Raw genomic sequence first — 21505 nt, forward strand, 5'->3', positions numbered from 1 at the left:
CAGGGCAGAGTTGGGGTGGGTGGGCCCAGGCTGTGGTCTTAGGTCATGCTGAGCCTTTCAGCCTACTTATTCTATAATATAAGCAGCATTTCCAAAGGAACAGACTGGCTGAGAAGTAGATTTCCAGGACTGGGATAAGAATAGCCTGTAGAGTGGGGGCACTGTGTGGGACAAGGATCAGCAGAACCAGGTCAGCCCCTGTTTCCACCCCAGGGACCGCTACCCACGCATCGGAGACATCCTGCAGAAGCTGGCACCCTTCCTCAAAATGTATGGCGAGTATGTGAAGAACTTTGACCGAGCTGTGGAGCTGGTCAACACCTGGACAGAGCGCTCCACCCAGTTTAAAGTGATCATCCATGAGGTGCAGGTAAGCAGTGAAGCTGGATGGGACCAGCTGAGATGGACAAGTCTGTGGGGACCTGGTCAGGGGTTTTGGGCCAGACCTGAACCCTCCTGCTTCTGCCTGTCACAGAAGGAGGAAGCCTGTGGCAACCTGACATTGCAGCACCACATGCTGGAGCCCGTGCAGCGCATCCCCCGTTATGAGCTGCTTCTCAAGGACTATCTGTTAAAGCTGCCCCATGGCTCCCCAGACAGCAAGGACGCCCAAAGTGAGTACATACAACTGGGCCCTCCTCCCCACCCCACCCCCGCCAAAGACAACTAACAGGGTCAGCCTTCCATTGCCATGTAATTGAGATCTCAGAGTAGGACCTCCAAACTGAAAAGCCCACCTTGAGTGTCTGGAATGAGACCCCAAGATGAACCTCCAGGTTGAGGTCTCTGCCTGAGCACCTAGACAGGACATTCATGAGTCCCCCAGCCTGAAGTTTCCAACTGGAACTCCAGAGTTTGATGGGTGTACTCAGAAAGATCCCCTAAAGGGATCTCTTCCCTAGGTTAAGACCCCAAGGCTGACCCCTTGACTGGGTCTCAAATGAAGTTGTCCCCAATCCAAAAATGAAGCTGAGCTTAAACCCTCAGGGACTGAGCCAACAGGCTAAGAGCCCAGACTGACCCTCTCACGCCAAGTTTTCTTTACTGAATCTCCACTGCTGAGCTCCCCAGAAAGAGACGTGTCTCATCAAGCCCCTGACTTTCCATTCTCCACATTTAGAGCTTCATTCCATACCCACCAGTCACTACCCAGAATAACCCTCCCAAAAGAACCTCCAAGTCTTTCATCAGAACCCCATAAAATCACCTCCCTAGTACTGAGTACCCCAGACTGGACTCCATATTTTCTGCCTCCCAGATTTGGATCTCTAGGCTAAAATACCACCTCCCTAGACAAGTACTCACACATTGAACCACTAGCAAGGATTTCATTCTGATTCTTTCAATATGAGACCCACTCCTCAGGGTTATACCCCAAGAGTGCTCCCCAGAGTCTTCCCAGCTTTCTCTCCCCAGACTGTTATTTCCATTTATTCCTTCATTAACATAATAGATCATTCCTTCATCTATTTACTGAGTACCTTGGTGCTCTGTGCGTTGTCCTAGGCACAGGGGATATGGAAGGTGAACAAGACAGACAAGGTCCTTGATCTCACTCAGGGAATGTGTATTCTAGTCGGGGAGATAGACAGTAGACAAAAGTCATAAATACACAGGAGAACATTAGATAGGTGCTATGTGTGATTCAGAGAATGAGAGGGTGATGTGACAATGACTGGGGGGGCCAACCTTAGACTGGGTGACCTCTTAAAAGAGAGGATATTTGAATCAAATCTGAATAATAAGAAGAGGAGAGCCATGTGCTGAGTAGGGAGGAGCATGTCCCAGGCAGAAGCAATAGCAGGTACAGAGTTCCTAAAATCAGCCCTCAGATTGAGTTCACCTAACTTAGTTTCCTGTTTTATACCAATCTCAGCCCTATATGAGTTCCTAGAATAAACTTCAGAGCTTGAGTTTGGCCAGCTGAACTCCCCACACTGAGCCCAAAGATGAGCCTCTCAGAAAACTTCCCAGTCCAGTTTTCTGAGGTGCTCAGAATGAGAATTTCTGAAGGACAGCCAGCCTGAGATGTGCTCACTAGGCTCCCCAGTCCAAGATCTTAAGTTGACCTCCCTATTTTTTTTTTACCCCTCAAACTAAAATCCCCAGGTAGAGCCCCAGAAAGTGCCTCCAGATCTGAGCCCCACTGAATTGTATCTCTGATTTCACAGTGACTTTCCTACTTTATATTTCCCAGACTGAACTCTGGAGCCTGGACCCTAGACTGAGTTCCCCAAACCAGGCCAGCTGGAACTCCTGGCCTGAGCAGCAACCCCCGAGTCCAAGACTGAACTCTAACCAAGATCCTAGACTGCCCAGCCCAGACCAGGCCCCATCAGAGCTTCCAGATCAAACTACCAAGCTCCTAGACAAAGCTCCCCAAACCACACTCCCTAACCTGAACCCCCAAAAGAAATCCTGGACTGAAATCCCCACACTGAATCACCAGACAGAGCCTGTACCCACTGGACCCCTGGAAAAGCCCATCTATACCCTCACACAGGATACCTCCAGACAGAGTTCCTGATAACAAATTAGTCTGAGCCCAGTGGCCTCTACAGGCCTGAGCTTATATGACCACAGCTTGCCAGAGTCTTCTTCCTGCCCCCTTTCCTGGGCACTGCCCACCTCCACGACCCAGCATACTCCATGCAGAATGTGTGGAAGAAAGGGCAGCTCTAATGTCAGCTCTGCTGCCTCCTGGGGCACACAGCCTAGGGTTGCACCTCTTCTCTCTGATTCTCAGTTTCCTCATTGGACAAACAAGGCACATAAGGTTGTTATGAGGGTTGAAGAATGCTAGGCAAAGCATCTATTCAGGAGCCCAGGAAAAGGTGGTAGAACCTTTTCCCCATCCTAGGGAGCTCCTCGTCTGCTGAGGGATACAGATAGGTAAATACATGGTGAATACATAGTGTGACTGGCAGGACAGAAGGGAGCAAAGGGGAAGGTGGGAACCCAGACAGTGTCCTAACCCAGCCTGGGTACTGAGGGAAGGCTTTTTGGAGGAGGTGAGCTGAATCCAGAAGACTGAGTTGGCCAGATGAAGCAAGACAGGACATGTTTAGGGAGGTGCAAGTGGAGAAGGCTGGAGAGGTCAACAGACGCCTCTGTTGACCAAGGGCTTAGAATGCCAGGCTAAAGGACTGGGTCTTTACCCTGCAGGCATAGGAGAACCACTGACAGATTTGAACAGAGGAGTGACAGCAAGCTGTGTGTAAAAACGCGCCCTCTGACAGCTAGGGTGGAAAAGGGCTGGGAACTTGGAGACTGGCACCTGAAAGGCCTGAACTGGGTTAGGGATCACAGATCTTGAGCACCAAGACTTGGTCATTGAGAGACAGCCTCCTGGGAAAATAACACTTGCTTGGTCAACCATGTGGACTCTCTTCAGAAGCACCTGTGCATATTTTCTGAATGGGAAAATCCAGCACCATGCAAACAAGAGTGGGGTACAGTGCAGCTGGGCCTCAAGCATGGACAAGATTCATTAGTGTGTGGAGATGCATAGGGATTTATTTCGTATTTTTTTCTGATACCTAGTCACAATAGGAAGTATGGAAATACAGGAAAGCTGAAAGAGGCAAGGAAGAAAATCATCTATGATACAAATAAGAGAATAAGAGTGAGGAACATTTTGACATAATTCCTTACTGGTATTTTTTATACATATATTTGTGGCATTGAAATCATGTGGTATACACAAGTTTGTATCCTTTCCTTTTCCTAAAATACCCTGAGCATTTCACAGATCACGAAAAATCCTACAAAAGCATCATTTGCAAAGGTTGTTTAGTATTGTGTTATATGAATGCACATTACTCTGTTTAACTGAACCCCTACAGTTGCATTATTTCTGGTTTGACATTACTGTAAACACCACTGCAACAAAGTGTATTTGTACACAGAACACGTATTTTCTTAGTATAGATTCCTATCATCAGAATTATTGAGACAAAGAATAGAACTGTCTCTGTTTCTTTATATGACTTGTTTTCTGATTATAAAAGTTAATACGTATTCTTTGTCAAAAATTTGGAAAAAGAAGACAGTGAAATCACCCATAGTCCCATCATCCAGAGACAACTTTTTTTTTAATTTATTTAATTGGAGGCTAGTTACTTTACAATATTGTAGTGGTTTGTGCCATACATTGACATGAATCAGCCATGGGTGTACATGTGTTCCCTATCCTGAACCCCTCTCCCACCTCCCTCCCCATCCCATCCCTCCGGGTCATCCCAGTGCACCAGCCCTGAGCATCCTGTCTCATGCATCGAACCTGGGCTGGCGATCTGTTTCACATATGATAATATACATATTTCAATGTTATTCTCTCAAATCATCCCACCCTCGCCTTATCCCACAGAGTCCAAAAGACTGTTCTATATATCTGTGTCTCTTTTGCTGCAGAGACAACTTTTTTTTTTTAATTATTTATTTATTTTTTGCTGCACTGGGTCTTCCTTGCTGCAGGTGGGCTTTCTCTAGTGGTGAACAGGAGCTACTCTCTAGCTGCAGTGCTCAGGCTTCTAGTTACAGTGGTTTTTCTTGTTGCAAAGCATGGGCTCTAGGTGCGTGGGCTTTAGTAGTTGCAGCTAACCGCTCTAGAGCACAAGTCAATAGCTATGGCACATGGGCCTAGTTGTCCTCTGACATGGGATCTTCTCGGAACAGGGATCAAACCCATAAAACCCTGCATTGGCAGGCAGATTCTTTACCACTGAGCCACCAGGGAAGCTCCTGAGATAATTTGTTAAACATGGGTATATGTCCTTCCAGTTACAGATGTAACTATTACAGTTATTTTGTTAGTGGTAATAATAATCTTAAGCTTCCATTTTATTGGCTGCCAGCTATTTCATGTCCTGTGGTTCTGCTACTACTGTGGCATTAATCGAGTCGTTTTCTGATTTTAAGTGATGTTGCTATGGACATCTTTGAGGCTCGCACTTTCTGGAATGGGGAGGGTGTGGTCAGGCCAGGAGGAGGTATTCAGGGAGCAGAAAAGCTCCCAAAGCCTTTTTTCTGCTAGCCCCTATCTGACCTCCCACTCTGTCTGCAGAGTCTCTGGAGCTGATAGCCACAGCAGCAGAGCACTCTAATGCTGCCATCCGCAAAATGGTGAGTGGCCCTTCTAGCCCCTGCCTTTCCTTGGCCAGCCACCTATCTCCATCCTGGGGAGTGGGAGGCTTGCAACTTGTGGACATCTGAGGGGAGGCCGGAACCTCAAACCTTGCCCTTTACTCACTACCAGGAGCGAATGCACAAGCTGCTGAAGGTATACGAGTTGCTAGGAGGTGAGGAAGACATTGTCAGCCCCACCAAAGAGCTCATAAAAGAAGGCCACATCCTTAAGCTGTCAGCAAAGAATGGGACCACTCAAGACCGATACCTCATACTAGTAAGTGCCAGGGGTAGGGGTGCAAGTGGGCTACACCACCCCTACCCTGCCATGCCACATTGACCCGGTACTCACTCAAGGCTGTACTTCCTGCTCTCCATTCCTTCCTCTACTAATGCACTGTATTTTTACCACCTATACTGGGCATTTTTTTTCTCAACTTTACAGATTATGTAACTAAGACTTAGAGAGAACTGACTTGCCCAAGGCCAACCAACTAGGAAGTGACTCCCATGCCTAGGCTCTTTCCTTGCAACCTTTGTGCGCAATCTGGTCTGTTTTCTCCATCTATTGCTTTGAGTCCCCAGCAGTAAAGCTTCAGGAGTCCTGTAAGGGAAAGGAGCTGAGCCATAGGCCTTGTGGGGCCTCCACACATACATCCAAAACCTTTTCCTTCCTAGTTCAACGACCGCCTCCTTTACTGTGTGCCCAGGCTGCGGCTCCTTGGCCAGAAGTTTAGCGTGCGGGCACGCATTGATGTAGATGGCATGGAGGTGAGCACCGGGAGGTGGGAAGGGGAACCTGGCGTGGGACCTTGGTGCTGGGAGAAACAAAGATGTTCTGACTCTGACCCCAAGTGTGTGCATGTGTGCAGAGGGCAAGGGCCCTGTGGAGCTCAGTAGGTGAGCTCAGTAGTTCACCAAGCCCTTTTCTCTCTCCATCCAGCTGAAGGAAAGTTCCAACCTCAATCTGCCTCGGACCTTCCTGGTGTCAGGAAAGCAGCGCTCCCTGGAGCTCCAGGCCAGGTACTTGCCCTTGCCTATATCTTCTCTCCAGCCTCCTGTTGCCTTCAGATATGCTGAGGCATTCTAGACCTAGTGCCAGGGCACTGGCTACCTCCCTAGAGAAGAGAGTATTCCAGAGAAAGGATGGGTCCCTTTCCCCAAAGATGCTTGCTCTTCTGATGGGTTTTGTTAGAGGAGAGGGAAGAATGAGATAGTAATCCAAACATGAGTAACAGGAGCACAAATAGTTTATTGTGGATTGAGAGATTTAAGAGAAATAACAACCAAATGCAATGCCTGGTCCATGATAGGAGTCTTGTTTGAGAAAAACAGCCCTAAGAGACATTTTCAAGACAGTAGGGAAAATCCTAAACATGAACTGGGCATTAGCTACCAGGGCATTATTGCTAACTTTCTCAGGTGTGATAATGGTATACGAGGATATAGGGGAATGGCCTTTTTTTTTTTTTTTGGTGATGTATGATGATTTAGTATCATGATATCTGTAACTTATTTTTAAATGATTTATATCAGCCTATATATATATATATATATATATACACACACACACATATGTATAAGATATAGCAAAATATTTTTTAAATTTGCATCTATTTAGTGAATATATATTTAATGTATTTGTGTTATCCTATCTACTTTTCTGTATGCTTGAAATCTTGCATAATAAAAAATCTTTAAAGAACAAATTTTAGAATAATTTCCAGCCATTTAACAAAGGGGCCTTCATATCCATTCTCTACTTGAATGATTATAATAATAGTTCACATTTAATGAAGACTTGCTCTTGTGCCAGAGGCACAGTTTTAAGTTAACTTTAACTTAAGTTTAAATTTAATAGTTGAACTCTCAAAACCCTTGAAGTAGCCTCTGTTACTATCAACCCCATTTTACAGATGAGGAAACTGAGGCACAGAAGAGTTATACACCTTTCCCAAGATCCCACAGCTAGAAAGAAGCAGAGCTGGAATTGGTGATAGGGTATCGAGGCCATGGTCAGGGCTGGAGAGTGAATGCACGTGGGTAGATGATCTACTTCTGAGAGGCAGCAAAGAATTAAGAAATCAGAGTCAGAACTCTCATTGCTGGGACTGCATGGAGGCAGGAGAAAGAGATGAATGTGGGCTAGAGGGTGTCCTGGAAGATGAGAGAAGGGAATTGGGTTTGATGCTCTGAGAGACTAAGCATCTCAGAGGCCTGAAGCCAGAAAAGTGAGAACAAACGTGACAACAGGCACAGCCAGGGGAGGGCAGATGTGGGGCCCAGTCAGGGCTCAACAGAGCCTAAGTGACTGGGACAGGTCATCAGCTAGGATGGGAAGGAGAGGGCTGAAGAGGGATACTGGGCCCAGAAGGGTGCACCGAGCAGTGTAGGGTTTTCTCCTAGTAGCAGAGGGAAGGCATGGAGAGTTTGCTTTGCAGTTGCTTTTTTGCCCTTTAAAAAGTTGTTTTTAATGAAAATTTTCAAATAACCACAAAAGTAGAAATACAAACACTCATATGCCCACCACTTAACTGATTCTCAACTTTGGTGACATAGGAATCAACTGAGGAGCTTTAAAAAATACTGATGTCTGGGACCCACCCCTGGAGACTTTGGTTTAATTTGTCTGGGGTATAGCCTGAAGATGGGGAGTTTCAAAAGCTCCCCAAATGATTTTAATATTATGTGCACCAGGGCCTGGAGAATTCATGGACTACAGTCCATGGGGTTGCAAAGAGTTAGATACCACTGAGCGACTTTTACTTTCACTTTGCTCTGCCAGCAGGAACAAAGAAGGTGATGTTGCTCGTATGATTCAACTTGGCACCAGGGTTTAGAACCACTGACTTAGGAATCAGTATATATTTTTGCCATATAAATATTTTGCTGAACCATTTTAAAGTAAATTACAGACATGACTCTTCACCCCTATATACTTAAGTATGAACTGCCAAAAACACTATTGTGGCTCTTAAACATCAAATGCAATATTGTTTAGTGCAAAGAAGTTAGAAAATATAGATAAATAAAAAAGAATTTGTAAAAAAGAGTACAATCAGAATAAAGTAAAATCCCCTAGAACCATACCACCCAGAGACAGTCAGTGCTGATGTGTTGGCAGAAAGTCTTTCTGACTTCTCCTCTATTTGCATATGTATACACACACAGAAACACACAATGTTTCCTTTCCATATTTTATTATGAGTATTTTCCAAAATAAAGGAAAGTTTAAATACAGTGAACACCCAAGCTCACCATGTAGATTCAAGTGTTAATATTGTGGTATATTTACTTGATCATAAATCTATCATTTCATCCACCTACCAATCCAATTTTTTTAATGCATTTCACCAAGTAAATTGCAGATATCATACACCTCACTCCTAAAGACTTTGGCATGCATATCGTTAACTAGCATTCAATATTTGTTTAAGATCTCCTCCTTTTTCTTGAGGCAAATTTTCAGAGTGAAATGCACAGGTCTTAAGTGTACCACCGATGAGTTCTGACAAATGTAAACACTCATGGCACATGTGTTTTTAAACAAAAAGGGAATGCTATGTTTATTTTATATATGTTGCTTTGAGTTAACATATTATAAACAGCTTTTTCACTTATGTTGTGTGGAAGTAGTGATATATACTATCATTTCTTTTTTTAAAACCTGAGCCCCTGTTGTTGGACACATAGACTGCTTCTAATTTTTCATGACAATAAAACAGCATTGCAGTGGATATTCTTGTAGCTAAATATTGACTCACATCCTTGATTTTTCATGAAATGATCCTAAGGATACAGTCATATTTTCATATTAGAAAAACACTTTTGATGTCTAGAGTCTATCAACAAAGGCTTCCTTTGTGGCTCAGCAGGTAAAGAATCCACCTGCAATGCGGGAGACCTGGGTTCGATCCTTGGGTTGGGAAGATCCACTGGAGAAGGAAAAGGCTACCCATTCTAGTATTCTGGCCTGGAGAACTCCATGGACTGTATAGTCCATGGGGTCACAAAGAGTCGGACATGATTGAGTGGCTTTCACTGGAGTGTAACTGTGGAAGGAGATTAGAGGAGGCCAGGTGGGAGTCAGCCAAGAGGCTGGCTCCTACTCCTAGTGAGCTGTTAATGGGCCTGCACCAGGGCAGACAGGAGAGTTGAGGAAGGAAGGCAAAAGGAAGGAGCAACACACTGACTGAGCACCTAGTGTATCAAGGATTGTGCTGGGCACTTTACACATCACCTCAGTTACTGCTTTAATAGCTCAGTTGGTAAAGAATCTGCCTGCAATGCAGGAGACCCCAGTTCGATTCCTGGATCAGGAAGATCCCCTGGAGAAGGGAAATTCTCCAGTATTCTGCCCTGGAGAATTCCATGGACTGTATAGTCCATGGGGTCACAAAGAGTCAGACATGACTGAACAACTTTCACTTTCCAGTTACTGCTCAGAACAACCCAGGCCGATAATTATCATCCATTCTTACAAGTGAAGAAAAATAAACTGCCCTCCTTTCTCAAACTTGACATTCTAGCACAAACAGGGAACTGTTCATGGTTTCCTGTACATTCTATATGCTAATTCACACACTTCAACCTAACCCCCTCTACTTGAGGGCTAGCACCTCCTTGAGGAAAACATCTTTAGTAGCCCCCACCCAAACTCCAGGATGGGACAGGTTTCCTGGGCTCCTCAGCCCCATTTTCCCTCTGTCACAGCACTGATTCCCCTGTATTGTCCATGTCTGCCCCCGTGAGCTCCTTCCTTGATGTAGGGTCTGCTCTGAGGCCCAGGCTCCTAACACAGGGTCTGGAAAGTATTAATAACTGTTCAATAAGTAAACTCAGGTTATATGACTTGCCTAAAGGTCACATAAGTGGTAAGTGAAGGAGCAAGAAGGTCAAACTCAGATCTTTCCAACTCCAAAACATCTGCTCTTTACCACTCCAATTGCTTTTGGTTGGCCTGCCTAACCCAACATCTTTCTTTCCCCCTGCCCCCACCACCTTCCCTACCCAAGGACTGAGGAAGAGAAGAAAGACTGGGTCCAGGTAACATCTAAGAAGGCTTTGTGGTAGGGGGCTGGAAGAGTATTAACAGGTCTTCTGGGGGTGGGGGGCTCAACCCTAATATTCACATCTGACCATAATGGGCCTGGACATCTGCCTTCCAATAAATTTTACCATCCCCATTTTACAGATAAGCAAACTGAGGTCCAGAGGTTAAGGAGAAACTACCCAGTTCTTTAGAAAGCTGGCTCCTCTGAAGGTGTAACCTCAGTGAGTTAAGCCCTGTAAAACATTTAACCCCAGACATTTGTCAGGAAGGCCTTCTGTGGCTTTTCAGCCACTGATCAATCCCCTTCCCCCATTTCACAAATATAAGAACTGAGACCTGGATTTTGGGAAGGGACTTACCCAAGGTCATACATCTAGCAAGGTATAGAGCTGGGTCTAGAATCCAACTTTTCTGACTCCAAGCTAGTTTATAGGACAGTGAGGTAAGGGTGGAAATAGATAGTTGGGTTTTGACCTCTTATTTCTTATACCTCTCCCAGGCCATCAACTCTACCCTCCTGAAGCACGAACAGACGCTGGAGACCTTCAAGCTGTTAAACTCCACAAACAGGGAAGATGAAGACACACCCCCCAACTCTCCGGTAAGAGTCCACATCCCCTCCTTCTGCACCAGGATCCCCTCCAGACCTCCAGGTGCCCACCTTACCTTGAGATACTCCTCTCCTCTTCCCAGAGAGGCAGTAGATGACTGCAGAAGCACAGGCTTCTGTTGGTAGGGTCATAGAGAAATTATTGGGGAAACTAATGCCCGAAAAGTATTGGTACAAGTGACAGGTTTTCAATAGCACAGTGAAGTAGAGCAGAGCCAGGACTCAAAGGCAGGTCTTCGGAATCTGTCGGTTGCCTACCAATGATGATCCAAGCCTGGGCGAGGGCTGGATGGACTGGGCTGGGGAGTCTGAGTTTGACTCTCTGACTGGAGACCTGGCCCTCTCTCCAGAATGTGGATCTTGGAAAGCGGGCACCTACGCCCATCCGAGAAAAGGAAGTCACCATGTGCATGCGCTGCCAGGAGCCCTTCAATTCCATCACAAAACGCAGGCACCACTGCAAGGCCTGTGGACATGTAAGTGTTGAGAGGCAGGGGCAGAGCTATGGAACAGACAGGCTGGCAACCCAAAGGCCCACTTCTAAGAGGGCACCCTCTAAGTGGGGGGAGGTTGTGAAGTTCACTGTGGGAGTTGGTACACTGAAGGGGAAGACCCACTGGAATCAGGCTGTTCTTACCCACTTGCCACCCCAGGTGGTTTGTGGGAAGTGCTCCGAGTTCCGGGCTCGCCTTGTCTATGACAACAACCGTTCCAACCGTGTGTGCACTGACTGCTACGTGGCCTTGCATGGGGTACCCGGGAGCAGCCCAGCCTGCAGCCAGCATACACCCCAGCGCCGGAGGTCCATCCTGGAGGTAAGACCCAGGCCCCTCAACTGACCACAGGGGCACCAGCCACTCATGCAGTGGTGACTAAGGCCTGGGCATCTCTGAAATTGTAATACCATGTGCATGCGCTGAACAAGTGACCCCAGGCTTCGAGTGAATAAAATGAGTACAAAAGTGAATCAAAGAGTAATTTTTATTTAAGTGCTTTAGATGTTTAATCTTCACAGTAACTTATCTATCAATGCTTTTCCTATTCTTGTTTTACAAAGGAGGAAACTGAGGCCCAGGGAGGTATATTTGCCCAAGTTACACAGTGAGTGGCAGAGCTGGGATTTTCTTTTGACTAACAAAATACCTTTTCTTATTACAATGGATATGTGCATTGAAGAAAGTTAGACATCATAACCAAAAATAATAAAAATACCATATTCCTTTAACCCAGGGCTTCCCTGGTAACTCAGTGGTAAAGAATCTACCTGCCAATGCAGGAGACACAGGTTCAATCCCTGAGTTGGAAAGATCCCCTGGAGAAGGAAACGGCAAACCACTCCAGTATTTTCACCTGGGAAATCCCACGGACAGAGGAGCATGGTGGGCTACAGTCCATGGGGTCGCAAAAGAGTTGGACATCACTTAGTGACTAAACTACTACTACAAATTCCTTCGACCCAGAGATTACCACCATTAATGCTTATGCTTCCTATCTTTCTAGATACATGCACATACATAAACTTATGCTTTGTAACTAAATTGAGGTATTTATTTAACACTTAAAGAAAGCTAACTCCATGCCAGGCACTCTTCTAAGCACTTTACATATAGTAACTAATTTAATCCTCAGAACAGCCCTATATGCTCTCCTTCCAAGTCAACATTTCCATCTAGGGCTGGGATTCTGAGCCTGACTACCTTACCCACCCACCCACCCAACCCCTTAACCACAGTGCTAAGTTGCTTCTCACTGAGTATAGGGAATGCATGTGATGGAAGACTGAAAAAAAGATGAAGTGTAAATGCATAAATGACTTGAGGAATAAATGGACTGATGGAAGAATGCCTGACTGACATTTAGGGGCTTCCACTGAGAGTTACACACCCCTCCCACCAAGCCTTAGAGGCAGTAGCCATGGCCCGAATCCAGCAGATAAGCCTGGCTTTGAATTTCAACTCTCACTGGGTTGCTGCTGCTGCTGCTAAGTCGCTTCAGTCCTGTCTGACTCTGTGCGACCCCATAGACAGCAGCCCACCAGGCTCCCCCCGTCCTAGGGATTCTCCAGGCAAGAACACTAGAGTGGGTTGCCATTTCCTTCTCCATGAAAGGAAAAGTGAAAGTGAAGTCGTTCAGTCATGTCCGACTCTTAGCAACCCCATGGACTGCAGCCTACCAGGCTCCTCCATCCATGGGATTTTCCAGGCAAGAGTACTGGAGTGGGGTGCCATTGCCTTCTCCCTCACTGGGTTGACAGTGGGCAAATCACTCCTGCCACCTGAGCTTCAATATTCTCCTGAGACATGTGAATAGCAATCCCTATGCTGAGGTGGTGCTGGAGCCAAGGTAGGCCTCCTATCAATATTGATGCCCCTCATGTCTCTGGTCACAGAAACAGGCCTCAGTGGCTGCGGAGAACAGTGTCATCTGCAGCTTCCTACACTACATGGAGAAGGGTGGAAAAGGCTGGCACAAGGCATGGTTTGTGGTCCCTGAGAACGAACCCTTGGTGCTGTACATCTACGGAGCCCCTCAGGTATGTATCCTACTCCTGGTCCTTTCAGCCACCTGGCAAAGCCAGGCTACTCTCCTTTCTTCTCAGTCCTTCACCTCTCCTTGGCCTTGGAGGATAGTGTGAACCTAAGGGGAAATCAGAAGCCCCCACCCTTATGAGACAAAGACAGGCTCGAGACAAGGAGTGATTATGGATCAACGTATGTAAGGATAAGTCGGGTGAGTTATGGGGGAAGGAAGCTGAAGTGGAGACGAGATACTGCTTAATCCAATTTGGAGTGAGCAAGATGGAGAAGAGGGCAAAGGCCTGAAAACATTATAGGCTCTAAACTAGCCTAGCTGGCTTGGGGTGTGGAAGGAAAGAGGTATTTGAATCAGCCTGCAGTTCTAGCCCCAGTTCATTTTCCTATTGCTCAGTTAAACCATTTAAGGTTCTTGAGCAGGGAAAGAAAAAGAGGGGTTTAGAAGATGTAAAACCAGTGAGAAGCCCAACCCCAAGGTGACCCTAGCTCTGTCCCTGTCCCCCAGGATGTGAAAGCGCAGCGCAGCCTGCCCCTCATTGGCTTTGAGGTGGGGGCTCCTGAGGCTGGGGAGCGGCCTGACAGACGGCATGTCTTCAAGATCACCCAGAGCCACCTGAGCTGGTACTTCAGTCCTGAGACAGAGGAGCTACAGCGGCGCTGGATGGCTGTGCTTGGCCGGGCAGGCCGTGGGGACACGTTCTGCCCAGGGCCCACACTGTCTGAGGACAGGGAGATGGAAGAGGTGCCAGTGGCAGCTTCAGGAGCCACTGCTGAACCCTCCGAAGCCCCCCAGACCCGAGATAAGACCTAGGGGGTTTGTGGGTAACTGGTACCCCCTGCCCTACACTCTAGCTGCCCATGTCCAATTAAGGGCCCCAGCCCCCACCCTCCCAGCTCAGTCAATACTTGAACTCCCATCATGGGCACTTTCAATCCTGAATGCTGGGTCTCGGGTTTTTTTAATTCATCTTTTCACAAAACCTGGGCTTTTAAAAAAAATATTCGTACAGTGTGGTTAATTTTTTTTAAACCCTGTCCCCCCAGGGAGGGTGGGGGCTGTTGCTAGACCTTCCTGAATTAGGCCATTTTCCCCCAACCCCTCAATACCCTACAGATCCTGCCTCCACCCAATTCCCTCCAAAGCACCAGAGGCAGGAGATCTGGATTCAAGTGCCAGCTCTGCCACAGACCCCATGGCCCTGGCCCACCCCTGCCCCTTCAACTAGTGTCTTCATATGTATGATGCTATGTGGGGTGGTGACCAGACCCCTCCTGCCTCTCCCATGGCTTACAGCTTCTACCTGGCCCCCAGGGCTACCCAGTATTTTATCGTCTAGACCCATGGCAGGGCCACTGGGCAGGACAGGGGAACACGGGGGAGGACAAAGAATACTCTGTTTTGTTTTTTAAAGAAAAATACAGTTTATTTCAAGCTTACAGAAACTTTCAGAGCGCAGCTGTGCTCCATTTGTCCATCTGTTTGTTTGTCCAAAGTAACAGGTTGTTGGGGTAGGCCCAGAAACTGCTCCCTTGTTGAGCTCCGAAGCTCAGCTCCCAGAACGATGCTTCCAAAACTACTCACAGGTCAAGCCACAAATTAAACAATAAGGTATTATTTATTGAGGTGACTTCAATGGGATGAGGTGTTTGGAAAGAGGTTGGAGGAGACAGAAAACAAAGCCCAGGTCCCCTGAACTCACTGCCTAGACAAGGTCTTAGACATCCTGAAGGAACCTAGGGCCAGACCCTGGGCTGCAGGAAGGAAATATCCCTGGGAGGTTCAGGAGCACAGAGCTGTTCTGTGTGGGGGTTGGGAGGGAGCAGGTACCACAGCTACTTTCATATCTTCAACTGATCTCTCTTCTATTTGCAAGCTCATCTCACCACTCCTTACCCAGCAGGAATATTGGTTCTCCTGCTGGCTCTCCCCCTTCACACATTCACCTGCCTACTATCAACCAGCATTTAGCTTCTCCTCCAGTCATTCCCACACCCACTCATCCCTCCCTCTTCACACTGGTTGCACCCAAGAGGCACTTTGCTAGGAAATCAGGCCTCATCACTCAGACCACCCCAAGTCCAAGGACCCTTGGGCTCTTCTTCCCCTGGAAGGAGCTGGACAAGGGAATGGGGAGAGGGTGGATATGGGATAACCAGTCCACAGGTCTGCAACCCTCCAACAAAAACCCTACAAACAAATCCCAAACAACTAACATACAAGGACCCAGACCATTTCCAGCCCCATTCACTTCTTTCTCCGGACAATGGTCCAGCCATCCTCCACTATATCCTCTTCCTTAATAGTCTGGGAGTCTGGACCAGAGGGTTCAGGCTGGGGGCAGACCCCATCTGTAGCTGCCCCATCATTCGTAGCTGCAACCTAGGGGAGAAATACAAGAGAGAGCTAAATAAACCCCCAGCTATGGCCAATGGAGACCCAGGCTCTCCTAGCTTTGCCAGGACTGGCCATGAGACCTTGGGAAAATTTCCTGCCCTTTATGGATAATACAACCACCACCCCCCATCACTTCCCTGCGAAATTAGCTGATCTCCCATAAGACTGAAAATATCTACATCTCCACACCCAAGAGTTGCACCCCTTTCACCTCCATCTCCTCCACGCTGTTTGCATCATCATCCTCATCGGTCTCTCCAGCTGTCGGCAGTGCAGTGGCTCTGACCTTGCACTTTCTTTGGGTGATGAGAGAGGCCATCTCCTTCAGAGCAGCCCTATCACCCTTCTGGAAGTGGTGGAACATGGTCTGCAGCTGCTGGCTCACCTACCAAGAAAACATTCAACCAACTTCGATTTTCTAGAGAACCTACAATACAACCAGCTCGTGTTTGCAACAAGAGTGGGGAGGGGTCTGGAATTTTCCAGAAGAGAATGGGGATCTTTCCTCCCCAAGGAGTTCACTACTGAAGCAACCACATATGAAGGGCTCATTAAGGGCCTGAAGTGTTGAAGGAGGCCCTCCTACCACAGAAGGCACTAGAACTGGGTTTGAAAGACAGAAGACGTAAAAAGGGAAAGCAATACTAGCAGGAGTAGTGATTTAACCAGAACATTTGGAAATGTACCTGCATGGTGTGCCCCTGAGATGGAGGTGACAAACAGACCTGACTGAGAATGATACATGGAGAGAAATAACACAAGCAGGATTTGAAAGGCCTGGGAAGACTAGATTTTCCTTTAGGCAACGGGGGTCATAGCAAGTTCTTGCACAGGACTCAAGAAAAGAATGGTTACAGCCAAAAGTGTTCATCTAAAACAGACAGCTAGGGAGAAGAAAGGCTGCAGGCAGGAAGATGGTAGTTGTATCCATGACATGCTCACCTGGGGCAGACTCCCATCCTCCACAACTGTATCAAACTCGTTCATCATTAGCTCCCCGAGGAAGTCCTCCACCTCATCTAGCTCCAAGTCAGCTGAGTATGAAAGGATAAAGTCCTCTGGTCAAAGACCAGCCAACTTCATCACCCTTGCCCACTACTCTTAAGTACCTACTTGGTGGATCCACATCTGATTGGTGGATTAAGATTGAATGAGCTTTTTATTTGCTAAAGTGTTCTACATTCCAGGTTTTAACATGATTTTTAAAAAGAAAAAAAAACATTAAATACCTAATTTCCAACCTGCACTCTACCAAGTCCTCTATTCCTGGAGCATTCCATCCACACTCACCCTCTTTTCAGCTGGCCTATTTTAACCAGCCTCCTCCTCACATGACCTTGAGCATGTGAGTTACTCATCTCCAAGACTGTTTTCTCTTCTGCAAAGTGAGGTTAATGGTAACCTCCTTGAAGGTCTGTTATGAGAATTCACCCAAACAATGCCTAGACAGGCATTGTTTGTTTGGAACAATGGAAATCCATGTTCATTTCCATTACTCAAGGGCTGAAGTTTTTGAAATGTAAAGACTTCACAACTGTGGTTCCACTGACACAGGAGGCCACACACCAATGGGATAGGTAAGAAGAAACAGATGTTCAGTACTTGCCATGATGAAATCATCACAGCCTTGACCTCAATGTCCTATTGTATGACTTTAGCTGAGACTTCCTCTCTCAGCTTCAGTTACCTTAGGGGCCCATGCTCTGCTTTTTCTGAATTAGAAAATAAGAAAGTCTTCCACAAAGCTCCTTGCTCTCTCTTCCCTCTGGGAGAGCTCATTCACCCTCTTCGCTTTCCCTACCATTCAAATACCCCCCAAATCAGTCTCCAACCCAGGCTACACTCCACCTGTTCCACAGGTGCTTCAGACCCTCCATATCCAAAGCCAGATTCATCATCTTACCCTCCAAACCTAATTTTCATTCTCCAGTGTTCTTCTAGTCCATGAAAGGCACCTAAGCCACCCAGTGACTAGAAACTAGAAACCTGCCCCATTTTCCCTCCCCCTCTACAGTCAAACAATTTCCTTAGAGCCATCCCTTCTTTCCCATAACTAATGCCCTAATTCAGGCCTCATCGTTCTCTAGACAAACACAGCCCTCTCCTTAGTCTTTCCCTCTAAAGTCCATGCTCCATACTGACTACTTTCTGAACTTTCTAGCCAGAAAACCCCATCCTATTAGATCCTGCTCATGAATTTTTAATCACCTAACTGCAGTGTTTCATATTCTGCTTTTGAAAAATAACTGGCCTCCTTGATTTTAAGGGAAGTTATTAAAAAAAAAAACTAAAGGGAAACAAAGGTAAACAGGTTTCTTTTCGGTGGTTCTTGTCCTTATCCAAGCCTTTAATATGTTAATGATTACTGTGACTCTTAAGTAAGAGCTGAAGAAAAGAGCTTTCCTTATATAATTTGACTGGAGAAGCTTTTTCTTCACAGAACATCTAATAGAACTAGTCTTCCAAACCATGCATTCTGGCAAACGCTGGCCTAAAGGACAAAAATCAAAGGCACATAAGTCCTTCCATGTCTCACTCTTTTTCCAGGGGCTTCCCCATCTCCCATCTTCATTCTCCACCATTCCTCCCTTCCACATACCCACAAGCACACACACACATCCCTATTCTAACACTGAGCTCCCTGCCACTATCCAAATATAACACATAATCTCCTCATACCACAGGACTTATTTCTGAGTGTTGCTCTCTCTGCCTCCCCTCCTTGTTAACTCCTTCTCATCCCTTAAGATTCAGCCCAATCACCACCACTCCCTAAAGATCTCCGAAAGACGGCTTCTCCCCCAGCTCACATTACCCAAGCATCCTGAGCTCCTCATTATTAGAACACCTATCACCCTATCTGCAAATGCCTATTTACTTATCTGGATCTCTCACTAGATGGTAAATTTCCTTGAGAGAAAGGACTCTGCCTAATGTCACCTCCAAGACTAAAAAACTAAATGAAGAATACTGTAAAAAACCTTATTTCGTAAAAGACTCCCTGTAGGACCCTTTGTTCTTATACGACCCTCAAGACGCATCAAAGATGTAGATCTCTGCTGTCCAAATAGTCAAATGTGGTTACTGAGCACTTAAAATGTGGCTAGGCAAAAAAACAATGAGACGTGCTAAAACTGCAAAATACCCACCAGATTTTGAAAATTTAATACTAAAAAAGGATGTAAAACATCTCATTAACAGCGCTTTATACTGACTACATGTTGAAATATTTTGGATCTATTGAGGTGAGCAGTTCATTTCATCTGCTTCTTTTTACTTTATTAATGTGGCGGCTGAAAAATTTTAAATTACATGACGCGACTAATATATAGGATCACGCTGGTGGATACTTTTACATCCATTTTACAAATTAGGAAACTGAGTATCGAGGCAGGGCGATAATAGTTGTCCAGCATGATACCCTGAGTCAATGGCACGGCCAACGAGGCATTCGAACTCAGGATTCTGACTTCAAAGCCTGCGTTCATTCCACCTCGCCCTCAGGTACCAACCGACAATTGCTCAAGAAGTGCGGATTCACTAGAATCGGCAGCCGCCGCCTCCTCACGCCCCCACAGAGACAAGTCCCAGAGCCTTACATTCACTCACCATTGCGGAAGAAATACTCCTCCACTGCACCCCCGAGCCACTCAGCCTTCTCTTGGCTATACACACCTCCGAAGCCGTTCTCCACAGCGATCTGCGAATACAGACCCAAGCCCATCACGTCAGTCTGGGAGCCCGCCTGCAGTGGCGCAGAATTCCGCTGTTTATGCCGCCCAACCAAGCCCCAGGCGGCTCGCTAAACCAACTCCTGTTCTCTCCCGGTCGCTAACCTTTATCCCAGCCGCGACTCCGCTCACCTGCAAGGCGGGCCAGGCCTCCAGCGCCGCACGGACTGCCGCCCCGAAGAGCGCTCGAGAATCTTCAGCAGCGTCCGCCATCATCCGGCCGCGGACCACGTGACGCCCAGGCGGGCCAATACCTGCGCAGTACCGCCCAGACAGAAGGAGTCGAAAGCCGAGCCTGAGAATGCAGATTCGCCTTTCCGCTGACCTGGTAGCAAGACAAGAGCAATAGAAAAGTCTGTCGAGGAATCGATGACACCAACACTGTTGCTCACCTATAATTAAATCTAAGGAAACCAGGAGTGGAGGACCCCTAGGTCCATGAATTCGGGACACAGGGTACTGCGTAGAGAAGATGTGGGGAACTTACTAAGGATGCAGATTTCAGGCCCTTGGACAGCAACCTCAGATAGCAATGCCTACAAATCTGCATTTAATAATGTATCCAGAACACTCCACCCAACGGCAGCAGAATACACATTTTTCTGAAGTGCAAGTGGAACGTGTTCCAGGATAGACCATATGTTATGTCCTAAAGCAGCCCTCAATAAGTTTAAAAGGATTAAAACCATATAAAGATGGTTCTTCAACCACAGTGGGGTGAAATTAGAATTCAATAACAGAAAGGCGTTTGTGGAATTCACAAATATGTGTATTTTAACACACTTCTAAATAACAAATGAGTAAAAAAAAAAAAAATCACAAGGGAAAACGAGACATCTTGAAATAACTTGAAACTAAGGCACAGCACACCAAAATTCATGAGGTGCAGCTAAAGCAATGCTTAAATGGAATCTTATAGATATAAACATCCCTATTAAAAAAGAAAAATCTTAAATGAATAACCTGATACGCCACCTTCAGAAACTAGAAAAAGAATAGAGTAATCCCAAAGCAAGCAGAAGGAAGGAAGAAAATAAAATTGGAGAGGAAATAAATGTAACAGAAAGTAGAAAAACAATAGAGAAAATCAATAAAACCAAAAGTAGTGTTTTTAAGAAAGATCAACAAAATTGACAAAATTTTAGCTAGATAGACTAAGTGAAAAAAGAGAAGATTCAAATTACTGAAATCAGGAATGAAAAGTGACATCACTCCCAACTAGTCAAAAAAAGCCCATATATTATATGGTATCATTTATCTGAAATGTACAGAATAAGCCAATCTATAGAGACAGAAAATAGATTAATTGTTGCCTAGGAATAGGGCACGGAGAAGGCAATGGCACCCTACTCCAGTACTCTAGCCTGGAAAATCCCATGGATGGAGGAGCCTGGTGGGCTGCAGTCCACGGGGTCGCTAGGAGTCGGACACGACTGAGTGACTTCACTTTCACTTTTCACTTTGATGCATTGGAGAAGGAAATGGCAACCCACTCCAGTGTTCTTGCCTGGAGAATCCCAGGGACGGAGGAGCCTGGTGGGCTGCTATCTATGGGGTTGCACAGAGTCGGACACGACTGAAGTGACTAGGCAGCAGCAGCAGCAGGAATAGGGGAAGGGAGGAAATGGGGCCTGATTGCTAAGGAGTATAGGGTTTCTTTTAGTGAAAATGAAAATGCTTTGAAATTAGGTGTGGTGACACCTGCTGTTAGGGCCTGAGTTTTGTCCTCCCTGCACCCCTCTCTCATTCATATATTCAAGCCCTACCCCCAAGAATGTGACTGTATCTGGAGGCAGAGTCTTTAAAGAGATGATTAAGGTAAAATGAGGCCATACAGTGAACCCTAGTCCAACATGATTGGTGACCTTAGAAGAAGAGAAGATTATGGCCCAGCAGTTAGGATTCCAAGCTTCCACTGTAGGGGACACAGGGGGTTTTGATCCGTGGTCGGGGAACTAAGACCCCACAAGAAGTGTCAGTTCAGTTCAGCTCAGTTCAGTCGCTCAGTCGTGTCCGACTCTTTGTGACCCCATGAATTGCAGCACGCCAGGCCTT

At 46.4% G+C, this 21505-nt stretch overlaps 2 protein-coding genes across 2 annotated transcripts in view; one reads left to right on the forward strand and one right to left on the reverse strand.

The window, feature by feature from the left end:
- The window catches only part of FGD1 (FYVE, RhoGEF and PH domain containing 1), a 37192-nt gene extending 22451 nt beyond the window's left edge, over positions 1-14741 (forward strand). Inside the window, exons 7-18 of the mRNA XM_070365347.1 lie at positions 214-370; positions 476-614; positions 5066-5124; positions 5258-5404; positions 5806-5898; positions 6071-6150; positions 10143-10173; positions 10680-10781; positions 11141-11266; positions 11444-11605; positions 13180-13323; positions 13830-14741. Coding sequence (XP_070221448.1) covers positions 214-370; positions 476-614; positions 5066-5124; positions 5258-5404; positions 5806-5898; positions 6071-6150; positions 10143-10173; positions 10680-10781; positions 11141-11266; positions 11444-11605; positions 13180-13323; positions 13830-14135 — 1546 coding nt within the window. The 3' untranslated portion in view covers positions 14136-14741. The remainder of the gene's footprint in view (positions 1-213; positions 371-475; positions 615-5065; positions 5125-5257; positions 5405-5805; positions 5899-6070; positions 6151-10142; positions 10174-10679; positions 10782-11140; positions 11267-11443; positions 11606-13179; positions 13324-13829) is intronic.
- Positions 14742-14778: 37 nt separating this feature from the next.
- Positions 14779-19735, reverse strand: TSR2 (TSR2 ribosome maturation factor). Its single transcript, XM_005897659.3, has 5 exons — positions 19583-19735; positions 19329-19419; positions 16662-16753; positions 15931-16104; positions 14779-15704 (listed from the first exon to the last, which is right to left on the reverse strand). The coding sequence occupies exons 1-5, from the start codon at positions 19664-19666 to the stop codon at positions 15570-15572; spliced, it is 576 nt and encodes a 191-aa protein (XP_005897721.1). The 5' UTR covers positions 19667-19735; the 3' UTR covers positions 14779-15569.
- Positions 19736-21505: the final 1770 nt, after the last annotated feature.

Source organism: Bos mutus, chromosome X (genome assembly GCF_027580195.1).
Source record: "Bos mutus isolate GX-2022 chromosome X, NWIPB_WYAK_1.1, whole genome shotgun sequence".
NCBI classification, from domain to species: Eukaryota; Metazoa; Chordata; class Mammalia; order Artiodactyla; family Bovidae; genus Bos; species Bos mutus.